This window comes from Acromyrmex echinatior, chromosome 1 (genome assembly GCF_024713525.1).
Source record: "Acromyrmex echinatior isolate Ae372 chromosome 1, ASM2471352v2, whole genome shotgun sequence".
In the NCBI taxonomy this organism is placed as follows: Eukaryota; Metazoa; Arthropoda; class Insecta; order Hymenoptera; family Formicidae; genus Acromyrmex; species Acromyrmex echinatior.
Genome location: NC_141852.1, coordinates 10439260 through 10461323, shown reverse-complemented (window position 1 = coordinate 10461323; position 22064 = coordinate 10439260). Strand labels below are relative to the sequence as shown.

The 22064-nt window shown below is 36.4% G+C and overlaps 1 protein-coding gene across 1 annotated transcript in view; it reads left to right on the top strand.

The window, feature by feature from the left end:
* The window catches only part of LOC105145995 (growth factor receptor-bound protein 14), a 322967-nt gene extending 312366 nt beyond the window's left edge, over window positions 1-10601 (top strand). Inside the window, exons 12-14 of the mRNA XM_087416651.1 lie at window positions 1814-2082; window positions 6277-6370; window positions 6888-10601. Coding sequence (XP_087272777.1) covers window positions 1814-2082; window positions 6277-6370; window positions 6888-7157 — 633 coding nt within the window. The 3' untranslated portion in view covers window positions 7158-10601. The remainder of the gene's footprint in view (window positions 1-1813; window positions 2083-6276; window positions 6371-6887) is intronic.
* Window positions 10602-22064: the final 11463 nt, after the last annotated feature.

Here is a 22064-nt window from a genome sequence, read left to right as displayed (position 1 = left end):
AATACAATGTGGTGTCTATATAATTCTTAACTTGTAGCTGTTAATATTAACACCAACTTGCGTGACTTTAAAACCTTTGGTGTTCATATCAACGTTATTATGGTCAATATCATGTATTTTAAATCCACACCATGATGATGTTGATATAAATATCATGAAGTGGATTTAAATAAAACTCATAGTATTAAATACTTTAATTATTTACATCATATTAGTGTTAATATTAATATTAACATATGATGAGAATTATACTGACGCCGTATTAAATCCACACCTATATTTTTTAGGAAGTACAGCGATTCTTTTCTTCAAATAAAAGATTTTTTCTAATACGTGGATAATAATATTATAATATTAGGTGTTGGAATTAATTCGTAGCGTTTTTTAAATGAAAGAATGTTATTTATTTCACATGAGCATTAAAAAATACATTAATGAAAGTACTTCCCATCACTTTCTACTACTTTTGACCATCTTTCGGGCAGTGAATGAATACCGCGTCGGAAGAACTGTTCATCTTTAGATGAAATCCAGGAATCGAACTATTTTGTACAATCTTCGTAAGATGTGAACTTCTGCTCGCACAAGCTATGAGCTAATGATCGAAACAAGTGGTAGTCGCTAGGTGCAATATCAGGAGAATACGGCGGGTGCGGTAGCACTTCCCATTTAAGTGTTTCCAGGTATGTTTTTACCGGTTTTGCAACGTGTGGGCGAGCATTGTCGTGCAGCAAGATGACTTTATCGTGTCTTTCGAAGTATTCCGACCGTTTTTGCTTCAATGCACGGCTCAAGCGCATCAGTTGCCGTCGGTAGAGATCTCCAGTAACGATTTCATGCGGTTTTAGCAGTTCGTAGTATATGACACCCTTCTGATCCCACCAAATACAGAGCAGGAGCTTTGAGCCATGGATATTGGGCTTTGCCACTGATGTTGATGGTTCGCCGGGCTTAACCCATGACTTTCTGCGCTTTGGATTGTCATAATGGATCCACTTTTCGTCACCGGTAACAATCCGATGCAAAAAACCTTTTCTTTTCTGCCGTTGAAGCAGCAGTTCGCACGTGAGAAAACGTCTCTCAATATCCCTTGGTTTCAATTCATATGGGACCCAATGTCCTTCCTTCTGGATCATGCCCAAACTTTTAAGACGTTTTCCTATTGTTGAGAAGTCAACTTCCAATGACGTAGATAATTCTTTAAGTGTTTGACATGAGTTTTCATTGAGCAGTGCCTGCAAATCGTTATCTTCAAATTTTTTCGGCTGACCAGGTCGCTCCTTGTCATCCAAGTCGAAATCACCAGCTTTAAAACGTGCAAACCACTTCCTACACGTTTGCTCAGCCAGAGCATGTTCACTATACACATCCACTAAAATACGATGAGCTTCAGCTGCACTTTTGTTCATATTAAAGTAATGAAGCAAAACTCCCCGCAAAAACACTTTATCTGGCACAAATTTTGACATATTCAATGAATTATACAGTATTGTTATTTATGATTTCAAGAAAGGTTATGTACGGCAAATGACGTCCTATGATAGATGTTTACAATGTATACAGAACTATAGGTAACAACGAAATAGTGTACTGCTTGTGCCATCTCTTGTAAAACGCTACGAATTAATTCCAACACCTAATAATTTTCAGAATAATCTCGAAGAGAATTAAATATTTATATCAAGTGATATACAATTATATATCGAGTGATATAAAAGGCTTTATTTGAGTGTATTTTTTGTTTGTTTAAACTTTAGCTATCGAAAATATAATGCAAGATGAATTTACAAACGTATTTCCTTTTTTCTTGTAGGAATCGATACGATCACGCGTGGCGATGGATTTTACCGGTAGCGTGGGCAGGATAGTCGAGGATCCCAAGGAAGCCAAGGATATAGCCGAAAATGAAGGCATGGTTTGGCGGCGGAGATGGCGACCGTTTTCGAGAACACCACCGGGATGCGCCATGATGAGGCTGCACGGCCTCGATGCCGGTATACATGTTCTTCAGCCTTGGTTTCACGGGGGTCTCAAGAGGGATGTCGCGGCAGCTATTATAAGGGATCACGGCAGCGTCGACGGGTAAGTTCATTCTTGTCGATCAACTTCTGAAGTCAATTTTATAAAAAGCGCGATTTAAATTTCGAAGCGAATTAAATCGCAAAGTTTTATTCTTTGTTCTAGCCTATGGAAATTGTCAAGATATAATTCAAAGTTATATGTAATCCAGGGAAAAAATTCTCTGCTTATTCAATTTTATATATATATATATATATATTTGTGTGTGTGTGTGTGTATGTATATATTGAGTTATTGATAAAAATTGATTTATATAGATTTAAATACTTGTATTAAAAAATGAAATTAATGCAAAAATTATGATCGCGATTTTATTACATACTAAATGTTTGACGGAGACTTTAACTGGAATTTACCTTCATTCATAATTTCATTACTTTTGAAGTTACTAGTTTTATTGTTGCTTTTCGCTCGCCTGATCGTCTTCACACTCACGATTGATAACGCGTTGTTACAACAGCAGTTACCGTCATCATAATGATGCTGCCCGAAAATCCCGATCGCATTGATGCTAGGAACGATAACCGTCATCATCCAGGCGGGAGAGGGTCCGCCTCAAACCGGTTGAGAATTACGACCTCGGAGCTGCTGGCGCAGGCGACACGCCTGGCTGGCGCTTGCGTAATCCTTGCGATTATTACGAGCGATCGTAAATCACGATGAATTTCTATCGGGCATACTTCGTTTCTTTCGCCCACCTCTGCTTCTCGTCTCTCTTTGTTATTTTAGTATCTTATTATTTGCTAATTCGCCCGTGGCTATCCACCTATTTGAATTTTAATGGCGATACTCAATCGTCGATTCTATTTTCTTACGCGGGGTAATGCTTCACCGGCGTATTCGAATAATAGGAATAATATTTTTTTATTATTTCAAAAAATAGAAAAAAATGTTACGTGTTCAAAGAATGAATTATATGCTCATACAGAAATGTAAGAGAAAATAAATAAGCGAAGATAAAGTTCAAATATATAGCTTTACTATTTGAAATATTTCTTTTCCCATTCAGTTTCTTATGTTTTGAATAAAGTTCATTTTTAAAAACGTAATAAATCTTTCTCTGTTTCACACCTTTGTCATTTTCTTCTTTATTTTTATTTATTTATTTATTTATTTTTTGCCTCTCAACGCCTTCAACTACGCCGCTTTGTCCTGGGTCGAATCCGTCATCGCGTACCATATTGACCCTCGTATTTAACCCGTATTGACCCGGTAATCTTAGCAAGCGTTACACGTGTGGACACGCCCTTGAAACGATAGGAAATTATTAATATCTTAAATCAGATTTCATTATATTCGTGTAGGCACTCTCGAGACGGGGCATTGCTCCCCGGAGTGTGTTACATATTTGACGGAGCAGAATCACGTAGGTAGATGTGTCATGTTCTTTACCAAATTATAGAGGATAGCATAATTTTAAAGTATAATGATACAGAAAATAGAGAAGAGAAAAGAAAGAGAAAAAGAATAAAATAATAAATAATTTCGAAAATTCTACGAGCTCAATTAAATGACTTACGTTGACACACGCTAATGATTCTGACGACCTGCGTATCATATTTCTTTCTCATGTGTCCCTGATCGTCTTCCTAACGAGTATACATTCTGTCCAGTGATCAGGTGCACGTCTCCAATACGTCGATCATCTGTCGGTAACTTCCTCTCACTGGCGGTCACGATCTGAGCGAGCAGCAGCGTTTTGCCGATATTCCGGTTTGTCGCTCGTCCTCTCCTCTTATCTCTTCCTTGTTCCTCGATCTCATCTTTTATTCGCCGTACTAGCACCGGGAATCGCGGATAAATGGTTAATTAACGACTCTCTCCATCTATCTCGCGCTTAGCCTTGGGTAATTGAGTGCTCGGGGATCACGTAGTTGTCTCTGGGTTTTACGTTCGTTCAGGGGGCTCTTGCATAAATTTGCATAATCTCGATCGTACACCCGCCTTGCCGCCTCCGTCGTATTCTCTTCCTCGTCCCTTCTCTCTTCATCTTGACAATAGCGAAAAAAGAGAAGGGGGGAAACGGTGAGAGTTCCGCCTAGTCTCTTCCTACCTGGCACTCTGGCGAGCTTATCGTGAGTTCCCGTTGTCTTGTGTCATGATTGTCGTCGTCATTAGATGCAAAAAACCATCTAATCGATTCCGCCCTGGGCATTGTCTACTAATCGCCATTTGTCTCTCTCGATGTTGCGAGTTAGTGAACTTCAGGCAACTCGTCGTGAGATAGAGAAGACATATCCTAGCGACGGACATCGGGCTCCTTTGTACTACTGTATAGGAACCGTAACGTCGTTATCCTCTAACTCGGGATAGTTCTTGGACATTATCGTTCCATAGCCGGGGCTACGAGTCACCACCGCCGGTGTGTTATCTGCTTGCCTGGCGGACGTGGAATATTCACTCGCATGAATATTCCATTGGACGAGCATCGGGGTTGATGAGAGACGATACTCGACATTAGCAAACGTTATCGTCACTACACATGAATAATCTCCAGGCAAGATACTAAAAAATAGGTCAAATGCGATTTCGCATTACAATTCTCAGATTTTTTAAGTTCAAGAATTCATCCTTACGGCAAATAACAATGTCATCATCTCAAGGAAATGTACTGATGAGATTAATCTGAATGAGATTTAAGATTCTACCAAAGAATCGATTACAGAACAGAAAGTTTCTTACTATAAAATAGGTGCATGGATATTTTTTATTTTATATAAGGACCTCAGAATATTTACAAATTAATTACATAATAAAAAACATTGTGTGTTAAATCAGTGTTTTGTTAAACCAGTCCTTATTAAAATTTTTGTGTTAAATTGATATTCAGTATTTTTTGTGTTAAAATAACAATTTATAAGTAAGTGAAGAAATATCATAAAAATAACGTAAATTTTTTTAAACATAAATTCTAAGATAAATGAATAAAATCTGAGTATTATAATTTAATATATTATAAATGTCAATTTTATTTAAGAAATATGTTTCACAATTTGCAAATTTTATATAAGTATTATAGTTTTGCGTTAATTACATATTTATGTTACTTTCTACCATATTTATCTTGTATTAAATTAACAGAAAAATTTTGGTGTAACTTTTGGGACATGTAAAGTATGTTAAATTTAACACAAACTTTTGTAATTATGTACTAAAATTAACATATAAGTAATAAGGAATCTTTTTATTTATGAAATAAAGAATCGCTTCGTGAAAAATTACGTACATGACAATGAATTTCCTGTGAACGTATCACCATTTTGCTGCATAATATTTATTAACGACCGTATCAAATATTTATTGAAGAGAGCAGTGAGCATGTGCTTGATGATACTTTATCGCGAAAGGGACCGCAAGTCTCTCTTCTTCGGTGACAGCGGCAACGGGATTTCTCAATGCGAGAGTGCCAGGAAGGAAGCGAGAACCGCTTCTTCCACTTGGAGTTTTACGATCGCGTGGCCGCGTTGCGATCGTTTTACGACGCGAGTTCTCTCTCCTTCTTTCTCATTGCACCGATCTGCCTCATGACCGACCGGTCTTGTCCTCGTCGTTGCATCCCCCTGACCTCCATCTTTGCCCCTCACCTCTGCCATTTTTTTCAAACCACTCCACTCGTCCCGCTGCCTTTTACGACCATACTAATTTATACTGTGATACGCCTGGACGAGTCGTAGCTTCACCGTCTTCCCCGATATCAAACATCTAGCACCCGATGCAGCACGTTGGTTTCTCTGCATGCTGCAAAAAGCACAGCCTATCTCTTCTGAATCTCCCAACTAGTCCTCTATTCAGATTGGTATAGTCTCTCTGTCTTAGTAGTTCTCTTAACCCTTTCTCTTATCCAGTCCCCGGTATACGTATCACTTGAATGTTCTTAGAAAAACTTGAAAGTTACAGTGAGAGATAGTACGTGTCCGTCAAACATTATAATTTTTTTATGAATACATCTTCATGGCCATTATTGTACAATTAGCATGGCCATTATTGTACAATTACTGATTATTTAAATTACATCGAATTGTTATTGCAAATTTTTAATTAACCTAAATCCAATTTAAATTTTAAAATAAATTAATTTAAAATAAATTTAATGACAAATGTGTAAATAAAAAATTGACTCAAGTTCGAATGCGATAACAACTATATATTTGTTGCCTCTTTCGAAATTTTTAAATATTCTGTTTTATGTACTTTCAGCGTGTTTCTGGTCAGAGAGAGCAAGAGTAATCCTGGGGCCTTCGTGCTGACCTATAAGTACAACGACAAGGTCTTTCACGCGCAAATCCAACCCGTAAGTATTCGCGTCTGATCGATAATTAGCGACAAGTCGAGGATCTTTTTTGCGGTCGAGTTAACTTCGCGGCGATTAAACGCGAAAAAGTTTCTCTGGTCGTTTACTTTAAAGCTTACTCTAAAGCAAACGAATTGCTAACACAAGTTCCTAAAAGAAAGAGGATTTTAATCCTTTACCGTCCGAGTTAATTTCATTGGATAAACCGATATTAAAAATTCTGTTTTTATTTTAATAGCCATATATCAATGTTACCTAAACTCGCAGTAAATTGATTTTATAGGGATTCGATAATAGAATTTTTTAGTTAGTTTTAATCTCCTAATTATTCTTTATTTTTATCGTATGAAAAAGTATGTGCGTTTCTTCTAAATTATTACATTCGATCTACGGTCTTTCACACAATTTCATGATATCTCTCGAATATTTTGCATTAAACGCATCATACGCACTGCGTATGTATTCGATATTATATAGACAGAATGTTTCTTCATCCAAATTATTTTTTTTTTTTCAGATCTTTGATGAGCGTCGCAACTGCTGGCTGTATACTCTCGATAAGGGAACGACCAAATTCTACGATCTGCTGCAATTGGTTGAGTTCTATCAGCTGAACGCAGGCTCGCTGCCTACCCGGCTCACTCACTACGTGCAGAACGGGGTAAAACCACCGCTGCACAAACCGGAGGACGGTGGGGCATCGCCATCGCCGCCTGAGAGCAGTAGCCAGCGAATCAACAGCGTCGACAAGGTCGCTGAGCCAAGCGGTAATTCGAGCAGCATTTGAGTGTAGGACAGTCGGCGACCCGCTTGTGTTGTCGACGACGATCGCCTACTTACCGTTTGCGCCACTACCAACGGACCCCTCGATCCCGCTACCATCACCGACAACATTGTGATGGTGCACCGTAGCAACAGTAACAACAATCGTCTGGGGAACAACAACAACAACGGCAGTGGCAACGGGAATCGTGATGACGTCCACACGACACGATCGGGTTGCTGGAACCTGTGTTTTTGCAGTTACAACAAGTGGGATTTGTAGCGCGATCAGTAACGGCAGTAGCAAAAAGTAACAGGATGAAGTTCAAGCGGACGCGAAGATGTATGGCTGTTTTGTTAATGAGAGAAAGAGAAAGAAAGAAAGAAATAGAACGATGAGCGCGAAAGAGGACAAGCGGCACGGCTTGAGCATCATCTATCGTTCAATTATCCTCGGATCGCAACTTGTTCTAATAACGTAGCATGCATGTGTGACGTCACTGGGTCGGCTGACCCGTGCAACAGAACGACCAATTTTTGGGCGCGAGGCACGCAATAATGAGGAGGAAAGATACGATAATTACGAGAAGGAACCGCAGGATCGCTGTCGTACGAGAAATTGTTTCAATTCTTCACGTTTGTTCTGTTGTTCTACTCACGCGAGTAATGTCCATAGTAACGCGGCGTCGATGTCCGCCGACAGCGATCCTCACGCGAAAACGAAACCTCTTTGATGTTTTTAATCGTACTGTGTTAGTCATCGTATAAGAATCCATCTTATCTCGTCTAGACCTTTCCGAATACCTTCCTCCTTTCCCTTTATTTTTCTCTCACCTAAGAGTCTCAGCGATTAAACAAACGTGTCTAGACGATCAAAAAGAGGCATCGCGTATTTGTTTAGTTTCTTTTTTCTTCTTTTCTTTCCATTTTCTATATTTTCACGTTCGTGCAAGCATGGCGCGTACGACTAGAAGATTACTGACCTCGCGCGGCGACATCGCCATTCGCGAAGTTATTTCGTGAAAAGAAAGGAAAAGCGCAATTGTGCGCGCGTGTGTGGTGGATGATGCGTGTTGTATCATAGTATGCTTGTGAGAGAAATTGAGGAGAAAGAAAGAGCTAGACAGAAGCCTGTCGTAAAGTACGATATAGTTATAGCTGTATCGTATGAGTCAGTAATACAAGACAAATATACGAACACAGATTTTGGCTTTTCTGCTTGAATGTGTGTGTGTGTGTGTGTGTGTGCGCGCGCGCGTGTGTGTGTATGTGTGCGTATGTGTCTGTATAAATGTGTATGTATACATGGCAAAGAAAGAAAGAAATTGTCGCGTGGTCTCCCCTTCCTCCCTTATCCTTTTTACTTCCTCGTTTTCCTTTCTGGCGCGCGTCGCGCGTACCGAACATCTCTTCTGTTTAGTCGTTTCTCCTAAGAGAATGCGCGACAGAGTCGCGCGATTAGCTACCATATGACTTTGTCGCCTGGCGACAATGACGACAATGACGGGTTAAAATGACGAGAGAATCGACCAAATCAAGAGAGAGAGGAGAGAGTGCACGAAGCGTCCGCGTGTTCCGTTCATTAGTTGTAAGACTGTTTCAAGCAGAATCCCTTGGAAATGATAAATATCGAGGTTCACGATTATTTCCGAGTCCAAGATGTTCAAAATTAGCGAGACGGTTTTTTCGATGGGACAGGGGCAACGGAAATAGAATATAGGTTTTATCGTAGAAGTGTCGAGAGTGAGTCTCGCATTTTGTTTTTCGCAAAATTTTTATTGCGGCTCGGAAACGCGAATTTTCGCTGCGAGACGAAGAGCCCATTACATAAATGAATCTAAGAAATACAATTAGTATAAGGATCCTCGACGCGCGCCTACGTCGAGGGCCGAGGAACACGCTCGCGGATTCTCGTGGTATTGTAACGCGCGCCGAAAAATGTGAAAGCGTGTCCCTTGGCAGATATGATCTCATATTTTACAGATGTTTCAGTTACGTGAGGCATTTGTTGGTTAATACGAATTCGAAGATGAGGTTCAATTATAATTATTATAAAACTGTGCTAGGAACGTGTAACATTGAAATAAGAGAACGAAAGAGAATGAGTGAGAAGGGTTTCGATAGAAGAAATGTATGTATATGTGCGAGGAGACGAAGAGAATAAAGAAGAAGTTGAGGACGAAGTTGATCAGGTGGTAAAACAAAAAGAAAAAAAGTATATTTAAATACAAAACAGATATATATACATAATATGTATATGCATGTTCTAAATTGTACAATTTAATTTTATATTCGGGATATATATTATATATTATCGATTGGAAAGAATCGATAGTGCGAAGTTCGTGGGTGCAGCATCACCGGCTGCGAACGTTGTCGTGCATTCTAGATTTATAATATGGAAGTTTTTAACGTAATGTTTTTCGAATAATAATGCGAAAGTCATAGAAGACGAAGATGGATTGACGGGAGATGGTGGAGTGTGCAGGGTATGGACACAGGAGAGAAATTTATTTACGCAATGTATTATGATTCGTCGAAGGAACAATACCAAACCCCCTGCCCCCTATTTGTACCTACTTTTTAATGATATATTTTTTCATTGATTATATATTTATTTAACGTCGAAACGTAGCGCCTACGCGTCATGTCTTGAAGTGGTAATTTTTTAATTCGAAGAAGAGTGCAGATCTTACACAGATAAATAACACATACACAACGGATAACACAAGAAAATACATTCACACATATATACACTTACACGAAACACATGGACACACAAATTGCATTAAATTTTAGAATAGTAGCGCTTTATAGAACTAAATATTAGGATAACAAATTCTTCGTGAATGGGTATGAAAAAACAATCTTCTGTAGGAAGGGTGGTCCACAAACGCGGCGTTCATCCCCGACCCGTTTGCGTAAAAAGTTCTCTACTTCTTACGAAATTTAAGTTAAAGTCGAAATCAACGAAATTACCTCTCGGAATACGCTTATCGCGCGCAAAAAAAGAAATTGTCCTTTCGGCCTTTCGTGTAAATATGTCTATTTAGGCCAAAATCCCGCGTCTCCCCTTCCGAGTTTTCCTGTCCCTACTATTCCATCTACCCGTGGCTCGTCGATTGTTTGAAAATCAACTTTGATAGCGGTTAATCAATCTTGATTCTTCAGGTCGACACCACGGTGTCCTGCTTCGTCCTCTTTCACCTTATAATCCGAAAAACCGAACGGAAAACGAGACAGACGCCGGGTTCTTCGTGGCCACCAGCGTAAAAGAAGCTATAAATATTATTATTATTAATTACCTACATAAATTATAATAAAATATATTTTGTATTAATGTAGTCACGAATTAATACGGCAAACGCAGTGGTCTGTGAAGACTGAATCTAAGTAAGAGAACGCAAATTAGTCCTGTGCGAATTTCATCGACGTCTGTTAAGAACAATAAAATGATCAGGTAACGGAACGTTTACAATTGTGTTTTTATTTCTATCCCCGGACTAGAGTGTGTTTCGTTGGTGGGTTGTATTTTATTACTTCGGCGCTTTGTTTGTTTTATTGTTAAGTGTTATTATTTTAATTTAATAATTTTTATTTCTCTCACCCGTCTATCTTTGAAAAATCGTTTCACCTTTCTTCTTTATGAAAGCTATGGCCACAACTTGGAATACGTTATCACACAAGGAACGCTCGTGCTCGCGTATGCGATTGAATTACCCTCAGACGTTGATGAAACTCACATTGTCATTCTGAAAATGATATATTCCGACGCAGAGCCCGATCTCGTCGGATTGTTCCTCAAACTGAATCAATCGCACGAGTTCGATTGTATACAAGCGGCACACAAACGAAAAGTCAAGTCTATAGCGAATGAGCGATACGAAGGTCCGAATGAACATATAGTCGTAGCCGCTAGTTCGCTCGCAAGGATAAACGGTAAACGTACAAGTTCCGGCCAGGCTTTTTGCTGTTGCACCCTTGCGCAATCTGCAACACGCAAAGGCAGCTTAATTCGTAGAACATACGTGTGTATGTGTGCATGTGTGTGTGTGTGTGTGTGTGTGTGTGCGTGCGCGTGCGTGTGTGTGTGTGTAATCTGATGATTATATCACCGATTATCTATCTGTCCATAGTGGATCTCGATTGGAGAACGAGACGTTAATAGTTTTTTATTTTTTTAGCTTTTTATAAAACAACATTATGTGTTTATTAATTACTTAGTTTGTAATTCAGAATTTTTTTATGTTTATTTTTTCATTATTTCAAAATTGCTGATTTTAATTTAACGAGTTTAATTAGTAATGATTAAGTTGTCAATCTGGAATTAAAATTCGTCTTACTAGCGATTCAAGATGAAGAGTTTTTTCGCGAATTTTTATTTTGAATTCTAACTTCGCGATCGAGTTCGATTCCGAATGTAGAAACTTTACTCGGTCCGTATTGACAGCATTAGTAGAACTATCTATAAAAATAAATACGTTAATGATTGGGGAATGGAACGCGAAAAGTTTTCCGATTACAATGTTGAACGTGCAATTATGTGCTCCCCATTGACTAATTGCAATCGTAATAGTAATAGTAATAATATGATTAATCGCGATCTGGCGTTCGCTCGATTCGCGATAAACGCATGTCGCGAATGAATATGCTTCAGAGCGAGAGAGAGAGAGAGAGAGAGAGAGAGAATGTGTGCATGAGATAATTACTCTGGTTGGAAAATTGCGCGAAAGTGCCCTTGCTGCCCATAATTACTGAGGGAATTACCAATAGTCATTTGCGATGTATGAGCTATCGAGCATGACAAATTGAAAATGATGTTTCTAATTTGTTCATCTTTTCGTCGATATTTCTTAATATTTTTAATCCAAAATTTCATGTCAGAGGATAATCGGCTATTTAAAAAAAAAGTATAATATGATTATAGAGATATTATTAGGTGTTGGAATTAATTCGTAGCGTTTTACAAGTGATGGGAAGTACTTTCATTAATGTATTTTTTAATGCTCATGTGAAATAAATAACATTCTTTCATTAAAAAACGCTACGAATTAATTCCAACACCTAATAACTAACAAAACATAAAGATAGATGTTACGTTCCTTAAAATTTATGATTCACTGTTATCAAGTTATATCACTATTCTACCCAACGGCTCGTGCTAGATAACCAAAGGGACTAATGTTCCATCAATCGACAATCGCCGAGTGCATCCTCAATGACGACAAGTACCATGAGTACGATAACTTCCGGTACCTGCTGTCAACGAGTATGCGCTCGTGGGCTGAAAACGGGGTCAACCGTGGCGTATCCCATGGTGTAATCCCATCGGAACGTTTCAGCCGGAATGAACTCGCTTGAGGTAGAGGCGAATTAAACGAAGAAGAGGGTGTGTTGTGTGCATGGTTGCGTGCGTAGATACGGCGCGTCGGGTGCGCCCGACGGAGTTCATCAAGTTTCACACGAATAGAACATGTCGATCGATATCAACGCGGATATGCCAAAACCGTGGAAAAGCAAAAAAAAAATCTGCATTGTGTTTTGAATATCGAGCAGGAAAGGCAGGATGGCCGGGAGGAGCAGAATACTTTATACAGGGTGTTCACGACAATTACTGTGTTAGTAATCACGAACGATCAAAAGCAAAAAACGCACAAACTATCAGACTGAGATCTTCTCGAGATCCCCGACTGTCATAAGGATTTTCATTCCTATTAAAAAGCGACCGGACGCGATCGGAGGTTTCCGCAAAAGGATTCGCTCGCGGATGACCAAGTTCGCCTCTAATTCATCTCGAATCATCCCTCGATCACTCGCAATCAATTCCGTGAATTACCGTCGTTCACGTCGCGGATACGTCCCTGGTTGATAAAGATCTCCAGAAGATCTTGATACCCACGGTTCACCGAAATGTTTTGACGACTATTCGATTACATTTTGAATCAATAGCGATATATGCAGACAACCGGGAGGGTCCAAAACTATCGCGATAATTTACAACAGCGGGCACAATCGCGCCGGGTATATCTTCAATGATTATGGGGACCAACGTTAGCGTGATAATCTATGGGTACCTATGGTCAATGAGCAATATACTCAACCAGGGGTGTCGTGAAAATTTTCCAAATCTCTTTTAGGATTTTTTCTTAGTAGCGTTTTCACATTATCGTGCAACGCACAACAATTTGATAAACACTGCGAATCAACATGAATATCGAAGTTCCAACGAAGAAATGAGTCAAAAGGCGACGTACACGAGACTCGCTTCCGGTTTCCGAAATTGTTTCGAGAAATTTCCGACGGCTCGCAGCATCCTTTTCGTACAAGCAGAAATGACAGCACCAAAATGGCTCGACATATCGACCTTCTACTCGACAAATCGCCCCCTCAATCAACTTCTTATGCGCAATAATTCGTTTCCTCTGGAACAACAATATTAACCTGCAATAATAATGTTAGCACCTGTAGCGCCGCGGAGATACGCGAGAGTCATTGTTATATCTTTGTATGAACATTTAATACGCAATAAAAATATGTATGTCGTCATCCCACTACATGTACAGTATACACTTTACTGCCCCAATATCTATTTGCATAACTGTCTTACATTGCTATCTCGTTTTGCATTACAAGTGAGCACATTTTGTCGATAACAAATATTACATTTATTTTGTATGTATTGCCGCTGTTAGTCGAATATTTTTAACACGTTCCAATATTAAAGTAATTTTACTACCATACTACATGCGTCACCGGTGATCCACGATATCTTTATTGTGTTCATTATATTTATTAAATAACATATATTTTTCATTTCAAAAAAATTATGAAAATTATTATTAAAGAAGACCTAATGTACCAATAATGTATCATGTATCATAATTATTCATGTATGATAAAAAATATTATTTTATAATTACGTTTTTCCTTTTTTATATAAATATTAAACAGTCTGAACGAAAAATAGGTCACCAATGACCCACGCGACGCGGAACGTGTAAAATTCTTATAATAATAGATAATTTTACACAGAAAGAACTGTTTTGTTGAAGTATCTAAAAATTTAGCTAGACCTACAGATCTGAAAATAATTTTATTAGAATAATTATTTATATATAAAAATAATTATGTAGGACGCTTAAACTGATTGCAAGAATTATTTTCGAATCTAGCTAATTTTTTTTCTATCTATAGCGAAATTTTCAGATACTTCAATAAAATTATTCCTTCTTTGTACGTAAGTAATATTAACTCTTTTACGACATAGTGATATATCCTTTCTCTATTTAATTTCTCACGATTATCATAAACTTTTTACATATTTTTTTATATTTTTCATTCTTTTTTTGTAATACTTGAGTTATCTGTAAGATGTAATGGTATCACACTTTAATCTCTCCAAAAAATCTTCCGAGTTTTATTGAAATCGAGCTAATAGATAAAAATACGTCGCAGAGTTAAAGGAAGTTATATGGTTAAATTAGTTAAAAATACGTAAAAGACATATCTTTTTACGTACTTTATATTATTACATAGTTTTTTTATATATAAAAGATTTATCTCTCTCTTTGCAAAAATGGATATATATTCTTTTCTAAAAAGACAGAGACATTATGCATTATAAGAAGATAAAAATCAGGTTTCTGTCAGCCTTCGGTCTCCGGAAGATGCATCTTCTGCGGTCAGAATCACGTGCTCGCGTACTTGACACGTCAACACGTGCTATCATCGTCGACTGCGGATCTCCGATGGCAATCGAACGACGCGGATTGCAAGTGCGCGCGCAAGCTGGCAACAGGTAAATGGCAGGTAAGAGAGAGAGAAAAAAAAGGTGGACAGGACGCAGGGAGAAGTGGCGGAATAGGTGAACGCGATGGCAGGGAGACAGGTGCGCTGGTTGGAGGGGCTGCGACTCTTCGAAGAGGTGGGAGTCTCGGGAACCTGATGGAACCCGCCATCGCCACCAACTCGGTTCGGTTTAGCGTTCTCGCGATCGACAGTCAAGCTTGGAGGGCCGTCGATGGTGCGCGTTCACGAGTTTGCATGCGAAGCGAATACAATGTACGCGCGTGCGTCTGCGTTCACCGCGACGCAGGAATCCGAGGACGTCGGGGTGCGTAGCACGTGATCGTGCGTGGGTGCGTGAGTTCGTGCGTACGTCCGGGGCGCGGACTGCGCTTCACGGATGACTTCGGTAAGTGAGTGATCTTTATTTTTCGTGCTTCTAATTGTATAGTTATAAAATTGCGCAAAGACTTGACAGAGTCTGGCGCGACTCGTTTCTCCATGGTATTGCGCCATAAAATTGGGTAAACAAATGTTCAAATTTTATATAGTTAATGCAAAGAAACCGTAATCTTTAATTGTTTATCTTTGAAATAGATTTAAAAGACTCTTTCCTTTCTGTGTGAACTGCAATATACAATGTTTATTATACGACAAAGATGTCCGAACGATGAATGGTTTGGAATTATTTGAATGCTTCTCTGTAATATTCTCTTTTCGGAAAATAACTTTCTTTGTGTATATGAACGTCTTTAATTTTATTATGATCGAGAATATCGTTACCATTGGGAGAATATTATTGTCCACGACTTGACGAGCTTATCGTTGTCATTAGATGCTCGAGAATCCGGTTACCGAGCTACTCGAATCGAATTAGAGCTGATCGGCGCATAGAGGCGAAGTGCGCACATCGAAAACAAGCGTAATGCGTTTCGTTGGACAATAGCAAGGAGGATCCGCGGAGACTTTAACGATCACATAGTTGAATATAAGGCGAGGCTTGACATTTATCAAGATAATTTCACAATTTATTCGTATCGCATTGATCCACTTGTTTCTATATGTATAATATTGATCCTCGCTGCTTGGAAATACCGGTATACAATACCATATGTTAGAATTTACAATGTTTGGGAAAAATTACTAAAAATTTTACTTAAAGAATTTTCTGCCTAATTTGGAGTCGGTATTCTCTTCTACCGTTTAACAAAAAAGTAAAAATTATCAAAAATAAAAACCTATGTTTATTGTTAAAATAACACAAAGTAGTAAAATTCTCATTTTTATTTCAAGCTTTAAAATTTAAGATTACAGTTTGATTATAGAATTTCAAGATCTCTCTTTCAACAGAATGTCAACTTTGACATTAACAAGAAATAAGTTACGAAAAGATTGTGACATCCCCAATTGAACTTTTCCTAAGAATTATCAACTCGAAACAGAGCCAAAGAATTTGTAGATTCTTTTTTTTAGTATTTTCTCAGTTCAGAGATTAATGTTTCATTCATGTAGCAGGCTTTCAATGAAGTGCATATTTCCGGTATCAGACGATGCTTTCCGAAAACTCATTAACTATACATTAACACTTCACTCGCTCGAGCAAGGACAAATCAATCGAGCGCGACGTTACACTGCACTGTTGCAATCGTTATCCGTGTGGAAAATCGCTTGGGAAGCTCCTGAAATCGAGTGTTAGACGACGTTGCAATGAGAGCGACTAACTAATTAATTAGTACCTAATTACACACGTTTGTCGTGCAACGTTTGTCCTCTAGTTTGTCGCACGTCGGTTGCGCGGAATTAGAAAATGCGGAATTGTGATTGCATCGCGAATGCAGTTTCTTCCGAGATTGCTACCGCAGCATTTGCGACGTTTCGTCATAAGCAAGATGATCGCGCGTGTGCGGTGTGACGCGGCTTCGCGCGACAAATTCTGACGTCAAGTACGTGACAAGACTGGCTGCGGGTTACGCATAGCGTTATCAATGGGCAAAAGATGTTACAAGAAACGAAATACCAAGTACGTGTGACGATATGAGTCAGCTTCTAATTAAAATAATTATGTGTAGTGGTTGGATAATTTCGTATTGCTATTTGCTAAATTAGCAATAAAACCGGAAATCTCTGAACGTTTGTTTGACCGATATCTTTTTATCGCGGTCAACTAAAATATCTAAATAGCTTTTTAGCTAAAATATTCAAACGTTAATAGGATTTTACAAATGAATAGTGAAAATTACATGAATAATGAAAATATTCAAACAGGTTTTGAAGTAGGTTTTGAATTACAAATTAATATGTGAAAAAAAGAAACAAGTAAAAGGAGCAAAAAGAATTCCAATCTTGTTGTCTATCATAATATAATTCCCGTTTGCACACGGGAAATGATTTCAGTGTTTAAAGATATCGAAACAGAAATTTCTGCAATAATATAGCATAAGTCTTATGCTATTACAGCGTACAATTTCTCACTTATATGAATAATCGATTCACATCACGCTATTTAATATCCGATAGACGACTTTGATTCGTGATTCATTCCTTTGATCGTAGTCGAGGTTTGAGAGCGAATATCGACGATGTTCAGGTTCGTATAATGTTCGCCATGCGTAAAAGCCTTCTCGTGAACCAGTCAAGCAACATTCCTGTGTCCCGACCGTGCATGTCCACCGCCTACCTCTGACTTCTCTATTCCGACTTTCCATGCCAAACGTCTCTCGATGCAGAGTTCGAGCAAAGCACAGTTAGCAATGTTTTCCGTTATTACGGGATAAAAATAGCAAGATCGAGATATTGCTTAATGAAAAGTGGATCTGAAAGTTTGTCTGTAAGAATGATAAATAAACGTTTTAAAATAATATTGAATGACAGGCATCGTGAAGAAAATAAAGTAGTTCTTAATTATTTTGAGACATCGTCATTGAAATTCTTTAAATACGATGGATTTAAATGTGTAAATGATTATTAATTATTTATATATAATATAATTATTTATATATAATTATTTATATATAATAAATCAATTTTTTGAGAAAAAAGAAATTACAGAAATCAATTTATAAATAATATAGTTTTTTTTTTAAATAGTACCTATTAATATATAATATATATTGTTCATGAAATTTTGATCAATTTGAAAAAAATAAGAAATTTTTCTTTCAAAAATTAATTGTGTAAACTGTGTGTGTGTGTGTGTGTGTGTGTGTGTGTGTGTGTGTGTGTGTGTGTAAAAAGTTTTCCTATTTGAAATTATAAATTTTAATCTTTGAACGTACAATGATTATATATGTTCTCCAGTACAAAATAATCATACACTTCACATTATCAATTCTAATTATTTATTTTACTTTATAGCCATATTATGACATAATCTAAATTATATATAATTGGGTTCATCAGAAAGTTTGTGCCGATTTTTTTTTAGCTCAAAATTATACATAAAATATATTGTTGTTATCATTCAATAGAGTAAAGTTTTACCTTTAAAAATTAGCTTTTTAAATTGCAGTACGATAATTTTTAACAAAGTTATGAGCTCGCTTAGCAATCAAAGTCAAAATGCTCCTTTTATTTATTTTTCTCGATAACTCAGTAATAAAAAATCTTAGGAACATTTTAAAAAAACTATTTTGTAGGGAAAACTTTAAGCTTTTCACTTAGATGAAAAGCCGAAAATTTTTACAAATTTTTTTTGGGCAAATGATAGACTCGAAGTTAGAAGAAAATTTTCCATCTTTTTCAGCTCGTAGTTTTCTGTATGTAAAAATTAAAACTTACAGAAACTCAAAAAAACATAGTAACCTTTCGAAAATAGAGATTTCAAGCTTCAAAATCATTTTTTTAAATTTAAATTTTTTTAATTTTTGACGAAGATATCGTAAATATAATTTTGTGCTAAAATAGCACGAATTTTCTAACCAATCTAGTATAATATACATCGCAATCAAGATATTTATTTAGTTATATCAAATAAGAAAATAAAAAAAATATTTGCACAAACTCTTCCTTATCTATACATTGTACAACCTTCTTGATTCATATTTGATAAATATTACAGGAATACTGAAATATACTTCTTATTTTGTCTACATTTCTCACTAAGTATTTGAATAAAATATGTCAAGTTTATTTCCCGGGAATATAACTTTTGAAATTCAGGGACTTAATTGATTTTAATTGATATTATTTTGAAATTATTTTCTGAAAAACAATAGAATTTTGAAGTTTGAGAAATATTTTATAAAATTATTATAAATACATACGTATATTATATGAAATATAAATATAAATAAACGATACAATTTTAAGACTTATCATTTCCATTCTGTTCATTTTAAATAGTTTGCTATTGCGTTATTTTGTACGATTATTTGAATAGATTGTACCATGTGTTCGCATTCGATTTTCATTTGTTACAACACCAGGCAACACCCTAAAGCATTGTGCGTCGGCACGTATTGTGTGCATTCGGTACCAGATGTACCACAACGCTCACTGATCCCACGCAGCGAGTTGCAACAAGCATTTGCGTTTCAATGTGCATCCACATGATCACAAGTAAAGTTATGCACTTCGAAACATATATGTATAATACCCGATAACTGAATGTGTTAAGACACGCGATGTGCCGTAATAATATTGGCGAAAGAAAGGCACGTATGATCGTGTATCTTCCAAAACATTAGTGGATGTATATATGTGACATATCATAATCGCTTGACGCATTGCTGTGTTGCAATTATTATATGACGTTATCAAGTGTGATGCAATATTTTCGTTTTGACAATATTTTTTTTCAATTTTGCAATTACAGTATATTGTTTATAAATATCGAAGGAGCAATAGTAATCTCTTGAATTAAAAATAACATTTTGTTATTTTTAATTTCCTTGTGTAAATCACACAATTCATTTTCGTAATTTTAAAGTCTATGTAAATCAATCTATTTCTGTAGTTACAAAGTAAATAATGTCCACACTAACGTATACACTTAGTAAATAACAAACTAGATTTATGTGAAATGTAATACTATTCTTGAGTTGAATTGTTTAACTCTATTGTTTTAGTTAAATTAACAATATATTAAGTAGAAACAATGGCGAGCTATAGAAACAATTAAAAATAACTCAAATTGGATATAATTTGATATTATGAATTTAACAATGTTTGAGTATTGAATTGCAGGTACGTGAAAAATAATTCTAAAATTGACGTAATCAATCTTGAACATTTAATTAAGATTTCGGATATTTTATTTAATTAAGACTGAAATGTTTGATTAATTCTTTTAAATTTTTTTAAAAATAAAATAAGCATCAAAATAAGATTGTGATAAAATGTTTCGATTCATTAAAATAATTTAGTCTTAGCGACTTTGATCGACAGCTAGTCGTTGTTACGCGTGGGAGAGCAATTTTCCATTGCCGTTACGTAGAAAACGAAGCAAGCGTTTACCTCGCTGGTTGATACGACGAGTGAGTCACAAACGCGATATGCTGTGACCCTGAGAATATTAGTCTCTCATTATATTGCATCTTATTTCGAAAATGATTGCGGATTATACGTCTTACAAATATCCAATATTTATTGTCTCATTATTATCCGTTAATTGATTGAAATTCATTCTTTGATTACAAGAATTTTTTCTATTTATAAATTTGTCTGTTTATTGCAATTTTTGATATCATCGTGACTGTCACTATTGAAAGTATGTTACTCACTTTGAAAAAATAATCCTCTAAGCAAACATCACGCAAACGTCACGCAATCAAAAAATATAAAACATGACAAGAACGACAGACCGCAAGTAATTTATAAAACATAGTCCATGATGTGACAATAAAACGAGGTTGTCGGTGGGTAGGCGAAAGTATCTCCGCTGTTGCACGACATCGGAGGCCATTTTGATGCATCCAACCGCGTTCGCATATGCGTTAACACAGGTGTTTGAAGAGTACAGGTGATGCCACTTCACAAGTACTGACGCATCTCTCGATGAAATCGGACGTAACCAATGGACGTAAACCAACGAAACGAAACACATTTTTATTAAAAAAAAATCCTCGATTCGACCTAAATTAACCCACTGTACATTCAAACTATACGAATTGCTAATGAACTTCTGCATTCCTTTGTGAGTTCTTCAAAATCATCAGATAGTTGTACATTTTTCGACTAGCAATTACATTAAATACAATTTGTATACAATAAATTAGATTAAAGAAGTTATTTTTCTTTTGTAGCGATTACTGGAATTATTGTAATTTTAATATATTTTTAAAAAGTACACGAGGATATGTAAAGTCTAAATTACTAAACCGAATCATATATTCGAAAGTTACAATTATTCAAAGTTACAATTTACAATAAGATATTCAACAATTTTATATCAATTTTAGTACCCAATTTTAGTATATCAAAATATAACTATATTTTGATAATTCAATAAAATTATTTTCAGATCAGTATCTAAATAAATTTTTTAATATCTTGTTAGTAAAAAGCTATTCTTTCCGTGTGCATGAACTCGAACTACATTATGTCTCTCATTGGTTGTCTTTATATACTAAGATGTTTAAAAATTGCAGATTTCATCACATATGTATATTACTATCAGTATTACTTCATTCGCTAAAGAATGACGTATCACTAAGAATGTAATTAAATTATCGTAAGTCTTTCTGTTTGGAATTGTAATAGATTTTATAATTGTATCGTCTAACGGACTTTTTGACCAATTCTTTTACATTAAAATAACAATAAACAAATTTTACATTAAAATAACAACATTCTTAGTGTCCTATTACTTGTATGTATACTTTAGAAAATAATATTTACAAATCAAATATGTAACAGATGTCTCTTCATATCAATGCTTTTAGCGCCACGATGGAGCCTCGTCGAGGTATATTTTTCGAGTGCCGTTAAGGATCATCATGAGCGTCGACTATGGAGAGAGTCACGATTGTGTCCTAGATCCATGATTCGAGATAAAGAGAGAGAGAGAGAGACAGAAAAAGAAAAAAAGCAAAAAGGACAATTAGAAAAAAAGAAAGAACATCAAACCGGTTGGCGAATTCGATTAAATCCGCTGTGTATTAGCCGATATTGCTTCGATTAAGTGTTATTGGAGGTGATCATAAACAGC